At 64.8% G+C, this 18,733-nt stretch overlaps 1 protein-coding gene across 1 annotated transcript in view; it reads right to left on the reverse strand.

Moving 5' to 3' along the window:
- Nucleotides 1–5,031, reverse strand: part of LMX1A (LIM homeobox transcription factor 1 alpha) — a 57,195-nt gene extending 52,164 nt beyond the window's left edge. Inside the window, exons 1-3 of the mRNA XM_055122224.1 lie at nt 4,822–5,031; nt 4,399–4,499; nt 2,005–2,191 (exon numbers count right to left, since the gene is read on the reverse strand). Of these exons, the coding sequence (XP_054978199.1) occupies nt 2,005–2,191; nt 4,399–4,477 (266 nt within the window). The 5' untranslated portion in view covers nt 4,478–4,499; nt 4,822–5,031. The remainder of the gene's footprint in view (nt 1–2,004; nt 2,192–4,398; nt 4,500–4,821) is intronic.
- Between the last annotated feature and the right edge of the window lie 13,702 nt (nt 5,032–18,733).

Here is an 18,733-nt window from a genome sequence, read left to right on the forward strand (position 1 = left end):
CACAGTGGGGAGGGCGTTTGCCTTGCACACAGCCGACCCGGGTTCGATTCCCAGCATCCCATAGGGTCCCCCGAGCACCGCCAGGCGTAATTCCTGAGTGCAGAGCCAGGAGTGACCCCTGTGCATCACCGGGTGTGACCCAAGAAGCTTAATAAATAAATAAATAAATAAGAAGGAAGCAGGAGCACGGTAGAGTGGGCACCAGGGGTTCTGCCCCCACCTCCGGCCGCCCGTCCAAATGAGCAAGGAGACCCCGTTAGCACCCTGAAACAATGCAGCCCCGGCCCCTCGCTCCAGCCGGCCCGACCCACAGTTGCCTAGCTGAGCTGAGCGTTGCAATTTCCACCCCCCCTCCCGCAAACCTTGGCGAGGGGCATTGTGTGAAACCCTTGCCGGCTGAGAAAGGCTCCCCCGCCTCTGACTCCAGCCCACTTAGAAAGCGCTGAGTGGCCAGCCAGCTGTGTTGACCCTTAAGTCAGCTTTGATTCGCTACTCCTCCTTCGGTTCTCTTTTTTTGGGGGCTTTTCTTTTTCTCTTTTTAACAAACAGAAGAGAAATTCACAACCCAAATCCCCTCCTAAGCTCCGGTACTTTTCAATGTGCTTCGAGGATGTGGATACTGCAGCCTTCTCTAAGTACAAAGATAAAGATTGGGGTGTCCACAATACCCCCGCAGACAAGAGAGAGAGAGAGAGAGAGAGAGAGAGAGAGAGAGAGAGAGAGAAATCCAACACAAGCCTGATTCCAAAGTGATCATCGGAGCCTGGGTGTGCGTATGTGGCAAAATAATCTGCTCCCTTGGCTAAAAAAAAAATAATAATAACAAAAAAACACCAGCCTTCTCCTTCAGGAAGAGAGGGTGACAACCTTAGGCCGATGCCCAGAGGCACCCCTCGGCACCCTGGAGTGTGTGTGTGTGTGTTTGGGGGTTTCCCTGGATATAGGAAGTGTCTGAGCGGTCCATCCCACCCCAAATCAAACGTGTCTCTTATTGTTTGCGGGTTTGTTATTTTTTTTTTAGTACTGAAAATGTTCTCTTTCCCAAACAACAAAAACATGGTCATTCTCTCTGCACTTTAGGATAAACTACTGGGGGAGGGGGGGTTGGGGGGAGCAAAGCAAGCAGGGGGAGGGAAAGAGGGAGGGAGGGAAGGGGTCGAGAGGGAGGGAGACGGGAGGAGAGAAAGGGAGAGGGGAGAGGGGAGGGAGGAGGAGAGGGAGAGAGGGAGAGTGCGGGAAAAGAGCCGGGAAGGGGAGCCGGGGACCACTCCAATAAAGCGTTTTTAAAGAAGGTTCTTTGGTCTAGCCTGGCGCGGGGGGACCTGGGACGCTTCTTCTCGCCTGCGGGGAGCCGTACCCGCCCCCCCGCACCCCTGCGCCCTGTGCCCCCCTTCCTTCCCCTGCAGCTGGGCTCGTGGAAGCCTTAGGGCGCCAGACCAAGCCCCCCCCCCCCGACCCCGCCGGCCACTTTTCCTTCCCTACCAAGCTTGACGCTGGCCCCTTTCCCTCGGGGCCCGGGACACCAGGCCTCGAGGGAGGCCGGAAACCCTCACTTTCTCCAAACCCCGCCTTGAGGCTCTCTGCAAACGCTCCAGAATATTCCCGCCGACCGACCAGCGGCCCAGGCGCGCGCCCAGACCCAAACGCAGAGCGAGATGCTAGAAGTGGGGGCGGCGGAGGGTGGAACGAGGCCCCGAGCTAGACCCCAACTTCTGGTCTCAAGGCGCCCCAGATTTTTTTTTATTTTATTTATTTATTTTTTTGCAAAACCGGCAGCCGCCGGCACTGGGCAGGGTCCGGGGAGGGCGAGCAACGGACAAGAGTTGGAGATTATGCTACCCCAGCGGCCACGGACAAGGGGGCCGCGCGCACGGACGCCAGCCAAGCGCGCACGGGGCAGGCGGGGGGTGGGTGGGGTCGGTAAACGGGTCCGAGCCCTCCCCAGGAACGGCGGCGCGCTCAGGGCCGGGGTGACGGGAGCCGGGGGCGCGCGGCCACACTCACTTCTCATAGTCGTACTTGCAGTAGACCTTCTTGTCGCGGTAGAAGCAGGTGGTCTGCAGCGGCTCCTTGCAGGAGGCGCACTGCACGCACTGCTCGTGCCAGAAGCTGTCGTTGAGCCGAAGCAGGAACCGGTCGGAGATGACGCGCTCGCAGCCCTGGCACACCGACTTGGGGCCCCCGGCGCCGCCTGCAATAGCCACGCACAGACGCGCGGTGAGCGACGCCCGGATGCGCCCCCCCCCCCCGCGCGCCTCCCGCTCCCTCGGGGGCCCGGATCCGGAGGGTCCCCGCCGCAGGGTTTGTGAGCCACGCGGGAAAGTTCCACTGACCACGGACGACCGGCCAGCAAAGCCGCGGCGCGCGCGCGCGGACAATGAGGCGCAAACGTTTGCGCCCCGGCTCTCTGGGGGTGATTAAAAAAAAAAGAAAAAAGTTGCATTTGTCACACGAATTCAATCCCCCCCCCGCCCCTTTTCCGTTAAATCACAATTATGGTCAAGGTGGGTTTTATTTTATTTTATTTTCTTCCCGAGATGTAGGAAAAGGGTACACGCCACAGGCTAACGGAGCCCGCTTGAACGAACCCCTCAAACGGGGGCGTTCAAATTGCAGGCTTTTTTTTTTTTCTCACTGTAAAAGGAGCATCAAAGGAGAAGGGAAATTTAAAAAGAAACAAACAAGCAAACAACAAAGCAATGGAAAAGGCCAGGAGCAGACGCATCCCCGCATCCGCGGGGGCGACTGAACTCTCCAGAACGTGCAGCCAGCGGCCCGGACTCGGCCAGCCCGGGACAGGGACCAGGACGGACGGGCCAGCGCATCTCTGCGTCTGTGTTTGTCCTTTGTGGGTCTTTTTAATTTTTTTTTTTTGAGGGGGAGCAGGTGTCGTGGAGAATGCGTGGCCGCTTATGGGCACGGAGGCTGGCACTTAAGGCTGGCCTCGCCCGTACACGCGTGCCGAAGGGGCCCGTTCTTCGTTCTTCCCGGCTTCCCGTGGCCACTGGACATAGGCAGCTTGGACGGGGAGAAGCTGCCCCCTGCGCCCCTTTTTAAAAACTGTCCGTTTTTTTCTGCCCTGGCCCGCCCCGGGAGCTGGGTGCGGGCAGGGGAGAGCGCTCTCTCGGTTGGCGAGTGAGGGTCTCCTTCCTGCCCACGGCTAGGAGGGAGGGAGGCTGCAGAAGGGGGACACCCCAGGTGCAGAATTTCGTTTCATTTGGGGGGCTGGGACGTGTGTGTCCAGAGCAGGCGGCTCCGTTCTAACTATCTCATCCCCAACGCCCGCCCGTAAGCAGCTCTCTCGGGCGTGGATGGTTCAGTTCCGAGCGGCAGAGGTGAGAGTTGGAACGGATCAAAGAAATGAAAAGGTGCTCGCTCCGTCTCCCTCTCTCTGTCTCTGTCTCTCTGTGTCTCCCTCTGTGTGTCTCTCCGCATCTCTCTCTCTCCCTCTCTTGCTCTCTCTCTATCTCTCTCTCCTGTGTCTCTCTGCCTCTCTCTCTCTCTCTCTCTCGCTTTTACTCTCTATGTCTGTTTCTCTGCCTCTCTGTCTCTTTCGCTCTCTCGTTTTCTCCTCCTCTCTCTCTTCTCTCTGACTCTCTCCATTTTCTCCCTCTCTTCTTTCTGTCCCTCTGTCTGCCTCTCTGTCTCTTTTTCTCTTTTTCACTCTCTTTCTCAAGACACCTGGCCCCTGCAAAGCTTAAATGCAGCGTTGGAGATAGAAGTAGGGGGTAAAAAAGCAGCGTAAATGGGGGGGGGGTGCAGAACCTTCCGCGCCGCTCCGAGAGGCTCTTGGGTCACCCCGGGGTGCCGCGACGGGCCGGCGGGAGCCTGGGCTCTAGTTAATTAAAGCAGAGGCGGGGGGGGGGGGGGGGGACCCTGCCGTGCGGGCTAATCCCCGCGCCGCGCTGCCCACCGGCCCGGAAAAGCCCCCGGGGCCTGCGGTGCCCGGCGCTGCTTGGGGACGAGACGCAGCCGCCGCGCGCCGGGGAGCTGGGGACCCGCGCTGGGGTTCGCGGGCGCGTCCCGGGAAGCCGCCGGGTCGCGTTTAAGCGACGTCCATCAGCCGGTGATTAAAAAACCCGGCGCTGGCTCTTCTCTTTTAATCACTTGCCACTCACCCGTCTCTCCCGTGGGCTCCCCGCCCCTCCCGGCGTTGGGGAATTCGGGACCGGCGCGCGCGCGCGCGCGCGGGCGGGCGCGGGGGCCCGGCGGGGGCGGCGGGTGGGTTGGAAGCGACGCGCGGACCCCGGGAACGGGCTGCGGGGGCGCACGGCTTCCCCCCCATTCCACCCTGCACCCCGGGCCCCTCTCAGAGGCGGGGTATCTCTGGGGCCGGGAGAAGCCCCCCCATCCCGTGGCAGGGCGAGGGGTGCGCCCGGGGCGCGCGCGGCCACTCACCCAGCAGGGAAGAGAAGGAGGCCGCGGGGTCGAGGGCGTTGGGGAAGTTTTCTTCTTCCATCTTCAAGCCGTCCAACATGTTCGCGCCGGCGGGGCAGGACCTGCCAGGGGGGACCCCGCGCGCCTGTCCGTGCCGCCCGCGCCCCTCGGCACGGAGAAGGTGGGGTGGGCGGGGACAGCGGCCGCCGCGGCGCGGCGTTTTGTAGCCGGGCCTCCGCCCCCCAGCCGCGCGCCTCCTACCCCTGCCCGCCACCCCTCACCCCTCGCCCGGCTCCGCCCCCGCGCCCTGCCCGCTCCGGGGGTGACTCGGAGATAGGGGCGCGGGGCTGGCGCGCCCGGCACGCGGGAACCCCCCCAGTCTCCAGCGGCGCCCCCAAATGGGCACCGTCTCCAGGGCCCGTGGCTCCCCCCCCATCCCCTCACCTGCACGGGGCCCCGAGGCCCGCGGGGGTCCAGGGGGCTGCGGAGCGCGCGGGGAGCTGCCGCCGCGCCGGCCGCGGCCCGGAATGTCCGCGGGAGCCGAGCCGTGGCCTGGGAGGAGCCGCGCCTGGCCCCGAGCCCTCCTGGCCGCGTTTCAGACCCAGAAAGCGCCACCGCCCCCGAGGGCTCGGGGCGCCGCGCCCGCCTTACCTGCAGCCTGGGACGGTCCCCTGCAGAGGGGACCCCCGAGGGGGCCGGCGGGCGGGCGGGCGGGACCCGGGCGCGCGGCGGGCCGGGCCGGGACGTGGCCGCTCGCGGCCGGCCTGCTCGGGGCGCGCGGCCCGGCGGGCCTCGGGGTTCCGGGGGGCCGCGGGGCGCTGGGCCCCGGCCCGGGGCGGGGGGCGGCGGCGCGCGCGGGGCTGCGGAACGCGGGCGGATCCGCTGGACAGCGGCCTCGGCGCTGCGTGCGCGGTGGAGAAGGGGGTGGGGTGCGCAGGGAGGGGGCTGGGGGTTCCCGGTCCCCGCCCGCCCGCCGGGCGTGCCCCTCGGCCGCCGCCACCTCGGGGAAGAGGCGAGTTTCCGCCCGGCCGCCGGCGCCGGGGGCTTCGGGGTGCGCGCGGGCCCTGCCCCCCTCCAGTGGGGGGTCCGGCCCCAGAGAAGCGGAGGTCAGCGAAGAGGGGCTCCCCGGCACATGCCCGCCTGCATCGCGGCGCGGGCACCACCCCCACGGCCCTCCTCCCCCACCCCTGGCTCCAATTCCTGTCCCAGCACCCAGCACCCACCCCCCTTCCTGGGTACCAGCTGGGCATCACCGGCTCATCCACAACCCCCAGGCTGCAGGGCACAAGGAGTCCGGGAGGTTCGCTGGGGACCTCCGTGCCCCTCCCCACAGGAGGAGATTAGCAGGAAGGTCAGGGCTTGGCAAGGTGAACCCCAGCTTCTCAAGGTGAACCCCAGCTTCTCAGGGTGCCCCAGCCCTGGCCTCTGGCCCACCTGCCGCACACCTGCTCAGCAGAAGGGTGATGTGGGACTCTTAAGGGGGCACCCACCATTACCTTCCACTGCCCCTGGACTCTCCTGGCCATGCGGGGTCTTGGGGACGGGGGGTGGGGGTTGGTCTCTGCTGGTGCCAGATGCACGAGGTAGAACTCCTGCCACCTGTCTTTCGTCCCTTCTGCCACCGTAAGACCAGGGCATAAAATACAGTGGGGGGGGGGGGAAGAGAGGAAGAGAGAGAGAGAAGAGAGAGGGGGAGAGAGAGAGGAGAGAGGAAGAGACAGAGGGGGGGAGACAGGGAGAGAGACAGGGAGAGGAAGAGACAGAGGGGGAGAGACAGGGAGAGGAAGAGACAGAGGAGAGAGACAGAGGGGGAGAGACAGAGGGAGAGAGACAGGGACAGGGACAGAGACAGTGACAGTGTCACGGGGCTGGGGACAGGAGGGGACCCACAGAAGTGACCCTGAGGACGGCCTGTGGGAGCTGCGGCTCCTTCTCGCTCTGCGTCTGGGTTTCAGGGCCTCACTCAGCTGTGCTCCCGGTTTGGGGGTCACTCTGGGAGGTGTGTGTGGAGCCCGGGGCCCGCGGTGACCCCAAGGTCCCACACTGGGGCCTGTCCGGCCCGTTTGGGCTGGTCGGTCTCCCTGCGGGCCGGACAGCACCAGGCCTGCCCAGAGTGCCGGCGCCCGGCCGGGCCGCACTCACCATCCCAGGGGGCCGCTGCAGGACGGGGAGTGGGGGGAGACCCCCTCTTGGTCTCGAGGGGCCTCCCCAGGAGTTCCCGAAGACCCGGGGCTGGAGCCAAGCGCTTATGGAACTCACAGGTGCCGTGGTGGTGTGGGGACCCCCGGAGCCCGCCGGCCGCCCGTGCCCACTCTCTGCACACGGCACTTGGGGTCCGGAGGGAGGGGACCTGAGGGCGCACAAAGCCCCCCAGGTGGAAGGAGCAGGTACCCGAGGGGCAGCCCCGGCGGGAGGCCTCGGCTGTTCCTCTGACCCCCAGACTCCTGTCCACTCAGCCCTCGGCCAGGGTCTCCCGGCACCCCTCTCTCCTGCCCCCTGCACCCAGCACTGTCCTCACAGCCTCCTGGGGACCGAGGCACCAGCAGGGGCGGGAGGGAAGCGTGTGGGGTGCTGGTCTGGGGCAAGGGGTGCTCTTTAATTAATTAATTTATTTATTTTTTGCTTTTTGGGTCACACCCGGCGATGCACAGGGGTCACTCCTGGCTCTGCACTCAGGAATTACCCCTGGCAGTGCTCGGGGGACCCTATGGGATGCTGGAATTCGAACCCAGGTTGGCCGCGTGCAAGGCAAACGCCCTCCCCGCTGTGCTCTCGCTGCAGCCCCAAGGGGTGCTCCTTAGCGGGGTGCTCAGGGGCCACTCCCTACGGTGCAGAGGGCACCATGCCGGGTGCCGGGGAGCGGAACCGGGGTGGGCCCTGTTTCCCCCCAGCTCTCCCCACCCCGCGTGACCCTCTCCTCCGGCAGGAAGCGGCCCCCGAGACAGCGACGGAGTGGAGATGACAGGAACACGTTTTTTCACTTTCCCTGTCGTCTTCTCCTTTCTGTGTTTTATTACGGGAAACACAAAGGGGAAATTGTGCGATTTGTCGGAGGGGTGGGGGGACCCCCAACACGTCCAAGCGCATTTCGGAGCCAAACGAGGAAGAAAAGCAGGCGCGGGCCGGGCCGGGGAGGGGGCGGCAAGGGGCGGGAGCCCCCCCACACCCAGAGGCTGGCAGGACGCGTCCCCCCAGAGCCGGCAGCCCTCTGTCCCACCGACACCTCCCGGGGCGCACGGGGTGGGGACCCCCAACCGTTGCCAGGGGAGCCGGGAGCTGCGGCTGGGTGGCCCAGTGCCCACCGGACTGACCGACCTTGACGCTGGCCCGAGACACTGCTGCCGGCACCCCCTTAGCACGCGCCCGCCAAGGGCCAGAGTCGGGGGGGCATGAATCCGTCTCCTGCACCCCGAGAGTCCAGGACACGGCCCAAGGGCGTGTCCAGCCGGGCCTCGAGCCTGGACTCTGAGGCCTGGACTCTGGACTCGGGGCCCCGCGCTGAGCCCACTCGCTCCTCTCCTTCTCGGGGGCCGCCCTGGGGGTGCTCCCGCTCCTCCCAGCCCCGTGCCTGGGGTGCTCCCGGCGGGGCTGCGAGGACCAAGCAGGGGAGGGGGAAGGAGCCAGGGCCCCTGGCAGGGTCGGCCAGCGTCTTGGCCCCTGGACGTCCTCCCCAGCCCCCCCCCCGGAAGGAGGAGTCGGGGCCGCTGGGGTCTGTGGGTCTGGGGGGCCTCAGGGGGCCCCTGTGAGGCCGAGACTGTCTGGGGCACGAGTGTGGCCGGAGAGGCAGCGACAGCCTGGGACAGCATGGGGGGGGGGAGGGGGCAACGTTGGCACAGGCGGGTGAATTTCCGGAGCAGCCAGGGCGAAAGGGGGAGGACAGGCAGGTTGGAAAACCGGGCCCTCACCCCCCAGGGCGAACCCTCCCACCCGCCCCCCAACACGCGGGCAAGGATGGGGCGGGCCAGAGAGTCTCTGAGCCAGCCCGGGGAAGCGGGAAGGGGGGCAGGAGGTGACTCGGGGGGGGGGGGGCAGGTGCTAGAGTGGGCACGGGGCACAGACTTTGCCTTCGCGTGGTGAGGCTGGGAAGGAGAGAGGAGGCGGTGGGGGAGGAGGAGGAAGAGGAAAAGGAGGAGTGAGGAGGAGGAAGAGGAAGAGGAGAGAAGGAAAAGGGGGAGGAGGAGGGTGGGAGGAGGAGAGAGCAGGTGAGGAGGGGGAGCAGAGAGGAGGGAGGGTGGGGAGGAGGGGGAGTGGGGAGGAGGGGGAGTGGGGAGGAGGGAGGGTGGGAGGAGGGGGAGTGAGGAGTAGGGGGAGTGGGGAGGAGGGAGGGTGGGGAGGACGGGGAGTGGGGAGGAGGGAGAGGGGAGGAGGGGAGTGGGGAGGAGGGAGACTGGGGAGGAGGGGGAGGAGGGGAGTGGGGAGGAGGGAGACTGGGGAGGAGGGGGAGGAGGGGAGCGGGGAGGAGGGGGGATGGGGAGAAGGGGGAGTGGGGAAGAGGGGGAGTGGGGAAGAGGGGGTGTGGGGAGGAGGGAAGGGGAGGAGGGGAGTGGGGAGGAGGGAGACTGGGGAGAAGGGGGAGGAGGGGAGCGGGGAGGAGGGGGGATGGGGAGAAGGGGGAGTGGGGAGGAGGGGGTGTGGGGAGGAGGGAGTGTGGGGAGGAGGGAAGGGGAGGAAGGGGAGTGGGGAGGAGGGAAGGGGAGGAAGAGGAGTGGGGAGGAGGGAGGGTGGGGAGGACGGAGAGTGGGGAGGAGGGAAAGGGAGGAAGGGGAGTGGGGAGGAGGGGGTGTGGGGAGGAGGGAAACTGGGGAGAAGGGGGAGGAGGGGGGATGGGGAGAAGGGGGAGTGGGGAGGAGGGAGTGTGGGGAGGAGGGAAGGGGAGGAAGGGGAGTGGGGAGGAGGGAAGGGGAGGAAGGGGAGTGGGGAGGAGGGAGGGTGGGGAGATGGGAGGGTGGGGAGGAGGGGGAGTGGGGAGGAGGGGCAGGGGAGGAGCACAGGTCCCCCAGCCTCAGTCTACCCTGCAGGCCAGGAGCGCCTGACACTCGGAGTTGAAGGGCCCGTGGCAGAGCCGGGGACAGTGGACGATGCCCCCCAGAGGACGCGGCAGGGAGGTGGCCCGGGCCACCCGCAGTCCTCTGGGGTAAGTGAGCCGTGGGGCGCCAGGGCCAGACCCCGGAGGACCCTGGGGTGCTGGTGGGGACGCGGGAAGTGGGAGGGAGGCTGGGCACGGGGACGGTCAGCCCCACTGCCCGCTGCCCAGCGTCCAGGCCATAAGCTCAGTGTTTCCCGGGGGGGCAGAGTGTGCCCCCCCGACCCAGGGGGCCCCCTGCCACGGCTGAAGCCCCCCGGCTGGGTCTCGAACCCCTCCCCCAGCCGCAGGGTGTGGCGGGTTCAGCTGAGTGGACGGAACATCTGGGCAGGGTGGGGTGGGCCGGCCCCGTGCGGCCACAGCTCAGCTTTCTCCGCGGGTGACTCAGCCCCGGCCAGGCCAGCGGGGGGCCTCCCGCCCCGCCCCGCCCCCCCCTGGGGCCCGAGCTGGGGGAGCCGCTGGGTCACCTTCACCTCACTCTGGGCACCGCGGTCACCTCTGCGCGCCAGCAGCCCCCGCCTGTCCCTGAGAACCAGGCAGGGGGTCTTTGGGGCCAAACTCTCCCACGCGACCCCCCCAAAAAAAATCTATAAAACTGAGAGCCCAGGTGGCCCGGGTCCTGAGGCACAGCTGCGTCGGGGGGTCACCGGCTGGGGCACCCCCCCACCGCCCCGGGTCTCGGGCTCCACCCCGTCCAGGCCTGTCTCTGCGCCACGCTGAAGGCCAGCGCTGACAGCGCCCTGGGCTGTGTCCAGGCTCCCGCTGACCTTTCCCACCCCGGGGTCCTGGCAGGAGCCCGGGAAGGGCTCGGCGCCCGCCTGCACTACCGCAGGCGTCCACAGGAGGGCAGAAGCGCGCCCAGCGCGCCCCCCTCCAGCTTTGGAGGGGGCGGGGGTGGGTGGCATCTACAGCAGGGCTTGGGGGTCTCCCCGGAACACCCTCCGGAGCGGGTCTGGGTTCGGGCCAAGCTGACCTGGGGCTGATCTTCCAGATCATTCCAGGGGTGGCTGTGTGGCATCGTGGGTGGGGGGTGAGGAGGGGGAAACAGCACCTGCACCCGGAAACTGCACCCCAGAGACAGCACTTGCACTCCAAAAGCAGTGTCTGCACCCCAGAAGTAGCAGCACCCCCACCCCTCACCCTCAGAGCTCTGGGTCCCTCCGCCCAGCTCCTAATTTCTCTCCTGCTGGCTCTTCCCTTTGTCCCCTCCCCGCACCCCACAATTAAACATCAATTCCTGGGGTTCACATCCTGTTGGCCACCTGCTCGCTCGTAAAGGAGCAGCCAAGCCACAAACGGGCAACGGTGAGCCAGCCTTGGGCCCCGAGCCCAGGACGGAGGAACCCCAACTTCTATCCCTTGCCACGGTCTCCCCGAAGCCCCTCAGAAGTGAGCCCTGAGGGGCCCGAGCGATGGCACCGCGGGGAGGGCATTAGCTTTGCACGCGGAGGACCCGGGTTCGAGCCCCAGCATCCCATAGGGCTCCCCGAGCCCTGTCAGGAGTGATTCCTGAGTGCAGAGCCGGGAGTCAGCCCTGAGCATCGCCGGGTGGGACCCAAAAAGCAAAAAAAAAAGTGAGTCCTGAAGTGAGGGAGGTCAGGGGCACACCCGGGCCTCTCTGTGGGGCGGGGATGGGGGTCCTGCTCAGGAGAACTGGCCCTGGGTGTGTGTGGGGGGGCCCAGAGCCCAGGTGGACGGGCTGAGTCCTCGAGCGCCCCCTGGTGGTCAGGGCTGCCCAGACCTGCGGGACCCCTGGGAGTCCCCTTGGTGGTCCCCAAAGCCCGCTGTGGTCCCCAGCTCAGATGTGCCCCTGCTCCCCCTCGCACCCCACTTGCTACAAAGGTCACTCAGTACCACTGCAAACCAAGGGACAGCTGGGCGGGGGGGGGTCCTTGCTGGATGGGGGTGTACTTACGGGGTGCTGGAGGGAGAGGGGGCCCCATGCCCTGGTTTAGAAGCTCTAAGCGCTGAGGCACAGAGAAGCTGACGGGGCCAGCCTGGTCTGGGGGTCCCTGCCCACACCACCGGGGACCCCACGGACAGTAAATGTCCCGACTTAAGCCGGGCTCCCCCTCCCCGCACCCGCCCCCGCCCCCACGGTGGGGGCAGAGCTGCCCCCCCCAGCCACTGGCCCCTCTCCAACGAGGAGAGAGTTCCCAAGTGCGGGGTGCCGGCTGTTTTCGGCTGTCAGGAGCCCCCCTTGACAAACGGGGGTGATGGACGAGCCCCCCGGGCGGGCGCGCAGAGGAGGAAGAATCCGGAGGGGGGCTTGTGTGAGCCGCTGCAGGGGGGCAGAGGCCGGCACCCCCCACCCGACAGTCTCCCGCCTTCCGGACGAGCCTGGGAATGGCCCCTCCTGAACCCAGAGACACTTCCATACCGTGTGTGTGTGTGTGTGTGTGTGTGTGTGTGTGCGTGTGTGTGTGTGGCCAGGCCTTTCACTCCCAGACACCCCGAAATCAGAGCCGCGAGTGGGGCCATGGCCAGTGCGGGCCGCCCAGGAGTTTCTGATTGGCCCTTCCTCTGCTGGGAGTCTGCCAAGGAAAGCCACAGCCCGGCAGCAATCAGTGAGAGGGATGGGGAGGAGGGGGGGCGGGGAGAGGGAGGGGGGCGGGGAGAGGGAGGGAGGGGAGCGTGTCCTTCGGGTACAGCTGCAGCGTGGAGATGACCCAAAATAGCCCCCCCACCCCGTGTGCAGGAAACTGGCTGAGTTTGGGGGATTTGGCAAACTCAGAGACAGCGGGACCGGGGGAGGGTCAGGCAGGGCCAGTGGTCAGCGTCCTGGGCCAGAGGAGGAGACAGTGGCCCCAGCAGAAGCGGCAGCCTCGGTGGGTGGCTAGAACGGGCGGCAGCATCCCCAGATGGGGGAGGGGGGCAGCATCCATAAGACAACAGCAGCAACAATAGCAACAGCAGCAACAATAGCAACAGCCAACAATAATGGTAGCAACAAAGTAACAATAGCAGCCACAGTACCAATAGGAATACCCACAACACTAATAGGCTAGCAGTAACAGTGCCACGAGTAACAGTGCCACGAGTAATAGATTAGAGAGTAACAGTGCCAACAGTAATAGTTCCAAAAGTAACAGCAACAGTGCCAACACTAATAGTTTAGAGAGTAACAGTACCATCAGTAACAGTACATAGTAACCGTGCCAACAGTAATAATGCCATCAGTAATAGTTCTGAGAGTAACAGTACCAACAATAACGGTGCCACAGTAATAGTTCTCAGAGTAACAGTACCAACAGTAATGGTGCCACAGTAATAGTTCTGAGAGTAACAGTACCAACAGTAACAGTGCCGACACTAATACTCCAACAATAGCAGTGCCAATAGTAACAATGCTAACAGTAATGGTTCCAAGAGCAACAGTACCAACAGTAACAGCTCCGACACTTATACTCCATCAATAACAGTGCCAACAGCAACAGCATCACCAGCAATAGTGCGAACAGGGGTAGTATCAAGAGTAACAGTGTTAAGAGTAATAGTCCAACAATAGTCGTAGCAACCCCAGCTCTTCAGAACCTCCCCCTGTGAGCCCCCTGCCCCCAGATAGGGAGCCCCTGTACGCCCCCTAGTGTGCAGGCACGGAACCGGCTGGGAGCCTGGGGCGGGCAGCAGAGGGGGTGTGGGGCGGGGCTGTGATCCCCAACACTGCGGGGTACTGCCCTGGAGCGCCGCCCACCTCCCCTGGCCCTGGGAGGGGTGCGGGGAGGGGTGCGGGGGGACGGACCCCGTGTGCAGTGGGACGGGGGATCTGGGAGGGGTGCGGGCGGGCCGACCCCCGTGTGCTCCAGCACAGGGTCGGCAGCAGAGGGGCCTGTGAGCGGGTCTTGACCCGTGTCCACTTCCGGACTGCCCACGTGTCGTGGGGTGGGTTCTATGGGTCCCTCATTTCGCAGAGAGGGAAACTGAGGCTCAGGGAAGCTGCAGGTTGACTCTGATCTGTGGGGTCCCAGCCCCCTCCCTGTTTGCGACGGCCCCTCTGCACCCCTGATTCCTCCTCTCCTGGAGGCACGGGGAGGGGTGCGGCGGGGGGCGGGGCGCCCAGGGGGTTCTGAGCCCCTGGCCGGCCTGAGCTGCCGAGCACGGCGGGCGGAGCTGGGAACTCTCTGCTGTGGCTTTCCCTGCACTGAGGAAAAACTAGGGGGGGGCCTCGAGGGGAGGGGGGGCTGGCGGGGGGGGGCGTGCAGAGTTCAAGAAGGAATCTGGCGGGTCACCTTGGGCAGGCCCCGGGAGAGGAGGCCTTCCAGAACGTTCTGTCTGGGAGGGGCCGGGCGCCGAGTGCCGCTGAGCGCTGGGCGGTGATGGACGAGCGGCTGGACCGCGTCCACACCGCAGAACTGTTCCCCCAACACGCCGGGCGGCGGCCAGCAGGGCGGGGGCGGGAGGGCAGCGGCCGCAGGGCTGAGGCCCCGCCCAGACCCCCCGGGGGCCCCTGTCTTGCAGGGGGGCCTGACGGTCCCCCAGGGCAGATCCCAGAACAGCCCTGCCTGCCCCCCCAACACTGCCCGCCCCACCCGAGGCCCCCCCCGCCCCCCACACCAGCACTGCATTTCCGGTCCCGAGTTCCAATCTTCGAGGCTCGGACGGAGCGTGTCCCTGTGGTCTTATATGTCAAATCTCCTGTTCTGACCCTGAGCAGCCAGCTCCCCCGCCCCGCGCCCCCACGCAGCCCCCCAGCCTCCGCCCCCCGTCTCGCCTGCATCCCCCCCGCCCCTGTTCTCTGCAGCCGTTTTTCCAAACGCTTCCCCCCCCCCCCCCCCCGCCCCGGGAAACTCAGGCTCCGGCTCTGAGCAGCCCAGGAAGTCGCCCCCAGTCCGTCTGTCTGTCTTTGTCTGTCCAGAAGGCACTTTCAGGAGCGCAAAGACAATGGGGGGGACGGGGTGGGGGGAAAGAGGCTGATGCAGGACGGTCGCCATGGAAACATGGGTGAAGCCCCAGCTCGCAGGGAGGAAGGAACAGGCCCCCCGGGACCCCGGGCGCTGACTTTCCCGCCAACGGATGGCGGAAGCTCTTCCCTCTTCCGGTTTTGATCAAGCCGCACTGGGCCAGGGAGACCCTCATGCACGGCTGGATTCCATCCCCAGACCCCCCAAAAGGCCCCCAGAGTCCCGCCAGGAGTCAGCCCCGAGCACAGAGCCAGGAGTCAGCCCTGAGCACAGCCAGGTGTGACTCCCAAGCAATGACAAAACTTTTGTCATTTAGGGGCTGGAGTGACAGCACAGCAGGGAGGGCTTGGGCCTTGCACGCGGCCGACCTGGGTTCGATCTCCGGCATCCCATAGGGCCCCCTGAGCACTGCCAGGAGTTGATTCCTGAGTACAGAGCCAGGAGTAACCCCTGAGCATCAATCATCAGGTGTGACCCAAAAAGCAAGAAAAAAAATTACGGGGGCTGGAGCAATAGCACAGCGGGAAGGGCGTTTGCCTGGCACGCAGCCGACCCGGGTTCGATTCCCAGCATCCCATAGGGTCCCCCGAGCACCGCCTGGAGTGATTCCTGAGTGCAGAGCCAGGAGTAACCCCTGAGCATTGCCGGATGGGACCCAAAAAGCAAAAAAAAAAAAAATTATGTATTTATTTGGGGACGGGGGACTCCCAGGGCACTCGGGGGTCCTGAGATACTCAGCCATTGGGCTGAGGCCCAGGAGGACGATGCCCAGACGTGTGCAGGGACCAGGCAGTGGCCAGAATCAGACCCGGGCTGGGCACGTCACGTCGAGGCGTATGGCCTCAGCTCTCTCTCTCTCCTAGCACTATCCCCTCCCCCCGCAAAAAAAAAACCAGATTGGGGCTGGAGCGATAGCACAGCGGGGAGGGCGTTTGCCTTGCACGCGGCCGACCCGGGTTCGATCCCCAGCATCCCATAGGGTCCCCTGAGCACCGCCAGGAGTGATTCCTGAGTGCAGAGCCAGGAGGAACCCCTGCGCATCACTGGGTGGGACCCCCCCCCCAAAAAAAAAAAAAACCCAGATTGTTTCTTTTCGGGACCTTGTGGAATCACCCAAGCAAAATATGAGACCACAGCACAGTACGGTGACAAGAGTCGCGGCCAAACCATCCCGGATACGCTTGCGTTTGCCCCGGGAGTGCGGCCGGGCTGGGGGCTCCACCCCCATATGTCTCTGACTACGGCCGTGCGGGGGCCTTGCCCCCACAGCTGGGTCTTTCCTGAGGGACCGTGACCCTTGCACGGGCCTGGCTGGGCACATGGGGGTCCCTCGCTCTGCCTCACACCAGCCAATCTCGCGAGGGTCCTCAGGGGCTCTTCCCCTCTCACACTCCCCCTGAGTCTTCGCAGACGCAAGGCCCAGGCCTGCCTCGGGGACCCCTCCTCGGACCCCCCTGGCCCTCCCGTCCGTGCTGGGCCGGGCCCGCAGACAGAGCCACCCTGCCCCGTCTTCACCGGAGGCTACTGGCGGGGGGGGGGGGGGGGCCGGCAGGGCTGTGTCCTGGGGAGCCCGGGCCGCCCCCCACCTGCTGGCCCAGCGTCTGCACCCCCCCGCCCGCTATCAGCCCCATCGCCCCGGGACCCCGGGACCCGCACTCCCACCACGGCCCACCTTGAGCCGGGAGATGGGGAGATGGGGCTGGGGGCACACCCGCATTCCTGCACACCCCGACATGAAAGTGGAGGCGGAATCCTCCGCTGCCTCCCGGCCCTTCCGCTTTGATGTTGGCAGGACGCTTTGCTTCAGAGAGAGGAATTCCTGGAAACTCCTCTCCGGGGGGGGGGGGGGGCGCCAAGAACAACAATCCCAGCCCTGGCAGCTCCGGCCCTGGCAGCTCCCGCCCGCACCTGCCCGGCAGCCCCAGAGACCCCCGGGCCCGGGCGGGTCCCCATCAGCTCCCAAGAGGGGAGCCTCAGGCCAGTTGCTGGAAAGATCCTGAACATTCTAGAAAGACCCAGGCAGAGAGTAAAGGTGGGAGTGTCGGAGTGGGTGCAGGGGGCAGGGAAGAGAGTGGGGGCAGGACCCCAGGGTCAGCAAGACAGCACCCAATCTGCGCCGATGGTCAGCCTTTGAACGAAAGGAGTCCGCCACATGCACACACACTCATGCCTTCACACATGTGTGCACACATGCACATGCATGTGCCTGCACACACATAAACACACACCGTGGATGTACATGCACATATCTATGCAAATTACTAACGTGTGTACACATACACATGCACACAGACTCGTGTGCATGTGTATTCTTCACATGCACACACATACTCATGCATGTATATACACATGCCTACACACATTCAAACATCTCCGCATCTCCACATCTCCACACATGAACATGTATGTGCATATTCATGTGTGAGTGTACATATGCTCGTGTGTGTACATACACATCTCATACATACATACTCATGTATGTATATGTGCAGGCATGTGCGCACTCATGCATGGGCATGCACATGCCTATACACATTCAGGCATGTACACATCTCCACACATACCGTACACACATGCATGAATATGTATGTGCACATATTCATGTGTGAGTGCACATATGCTCGTTGTGTACATACACATCTCATGCACACATACTCATGTATGTATACATGCAGGCATGTGCGCACTCATGCATGGGCATGCACATGCCTTACACAAGTCATGTATGTACATGCAATGCTTACACAGTCACATATGTTTGTGCACATGCTTGCACATAGTCATGAGTGTATGTCAACATGCCTACAGAGTCACATGTGTACAAGCACATGCCTGAAAACAATCATATATGTATATGCACATGCCTACATACAGTCATGTATGTACAAGCACATTCCTGCATACACATGTGTGGCAAGCCGGAGCCCCCAAGCCCCAGAGGACTGCCCAGAACCACACGGGTCCATGGAGGGCTTGGGGACCCCCATCCCCAAGCGGGGTCCTGCCGATGCTCCCCCCAGCCCGAGTCCTTGCATTTCCCTCAGACGATGCTGTGCCCTGAGCAGCCTCTGGAGCAGGGACATGCCGAGACTGACCACTGGCCTCCCCGGGCACCAGCGATGCCGCTGCCGCCGTGGGCCGAGAGGGTGGTGTGTGGTGTCCATTGCGGCCAGGGGGCTCTTCACGCACCCCCTCGACCCCGCCTCTCGGGGCTGCCTCACCCCCACGCAGCCTCGAGCACTGTGACTCAGAGTCTCCCGCCACCCACGGACCCACAGGCCGCACCCGTGACTCTGCCTGGATGTCCTGCAGGGGGTCTGGCCCCTCGGTGTGTCTCGGGGCCTGGGCACCAGCCCCTCATGGTGGTGGGGGGGGGGTGGCGCGGTGTGTGGGGTCCGAGGCTGAGTGACTGAACACAGACCTTCTGGGGCCGAGGGAGGAACTTCCCGAGCTTTGATCTCCACCTCGTCCTCTCTGGGGGCTGTGAGCCTCGGGGAGATGGTACGGGGCGGGCGGGGCGGCTCCCACACACGGAGCCCAACCAGCTTCCGTGCTCCCCAGGGAGCCCCCAGCCTTTTTTTTTTTTTTTTTTGCTTTTTGGGTCACACCCGGCATTGCACAGGGGTTACTCCTGGCTCATGCACTCAGGAATTACTCCTGACGGTTTTCAGGGGACCCTATGGGATGCTGGGAATCGAACCCGGGTCTCTGGGCTTCGGTTAGGGCCCCCCTCGGCCCCCTTCCCACGCCCAGCCCCCCGCCCCGGCCTCCGTGATGCCCCTTCAAAGAGCCCTGGGCAGTACCAGGAGTTTCCCACATGCCCCTGGACAGGGCCCCGGCCAGCGAGGTGCCTCCCCACCCCCTCTGACAAGCTCTCCGGGCAGCGCCCAGCAGGAAACAGGGGTCCCCGAGGGGCAGAGGTCGCCGGTTCCTGCCTGTCTTTTGGCTTCTCCTCCTAGAACTGCAACATCTCTGTGCTGAGACCAATTTTTGCGTGGGGGGGCAGCTCTGTCCCCAATTGGCCCTTCCCGGAGATGTTCAGGGCTGGGCAGGGAGCCACAGGATGGAGCCGGGTCTGCAAACACCCCCCCACTCAAACACGCTCTGGCTGACCACCTGGCCCCACCCGCTCCTGCAAAAGAACGGGAAAAGGGGTGTGATGCCCCGAGCAAGCAGCAGAGGGCGCCAGAGCCTCACGCGCTTAGCACAGGTGCGGGCTTGGGGAACTGAGGTCAAAGAGAGGACGCTGATTTCGACGGTCACTCCGTCCCTTCACCCCTAACTGTTTCCAGGAATAAAGCAGCAGTGGTAGACAGGGACCTTTTTTTTCCCCCGACCTTCCTGAAAGTCCCACCAAACCGTGCCGTGTGGC

This window comes from Sorex araneus, chromosome X (genome assembly GCF_027595985.1).
Source record: "Sorex araneus isolate mSorAra2 chromosome X, mSorAra2.pri, whole genome shotgun sequence".
In the NCBI taxonomy this organism is placed as follows: Eukaryota; Metazoa; Chordata; class Mammalia; order Eulipotyphla; family Soricidae; genus Sorex; species Sorex araneus.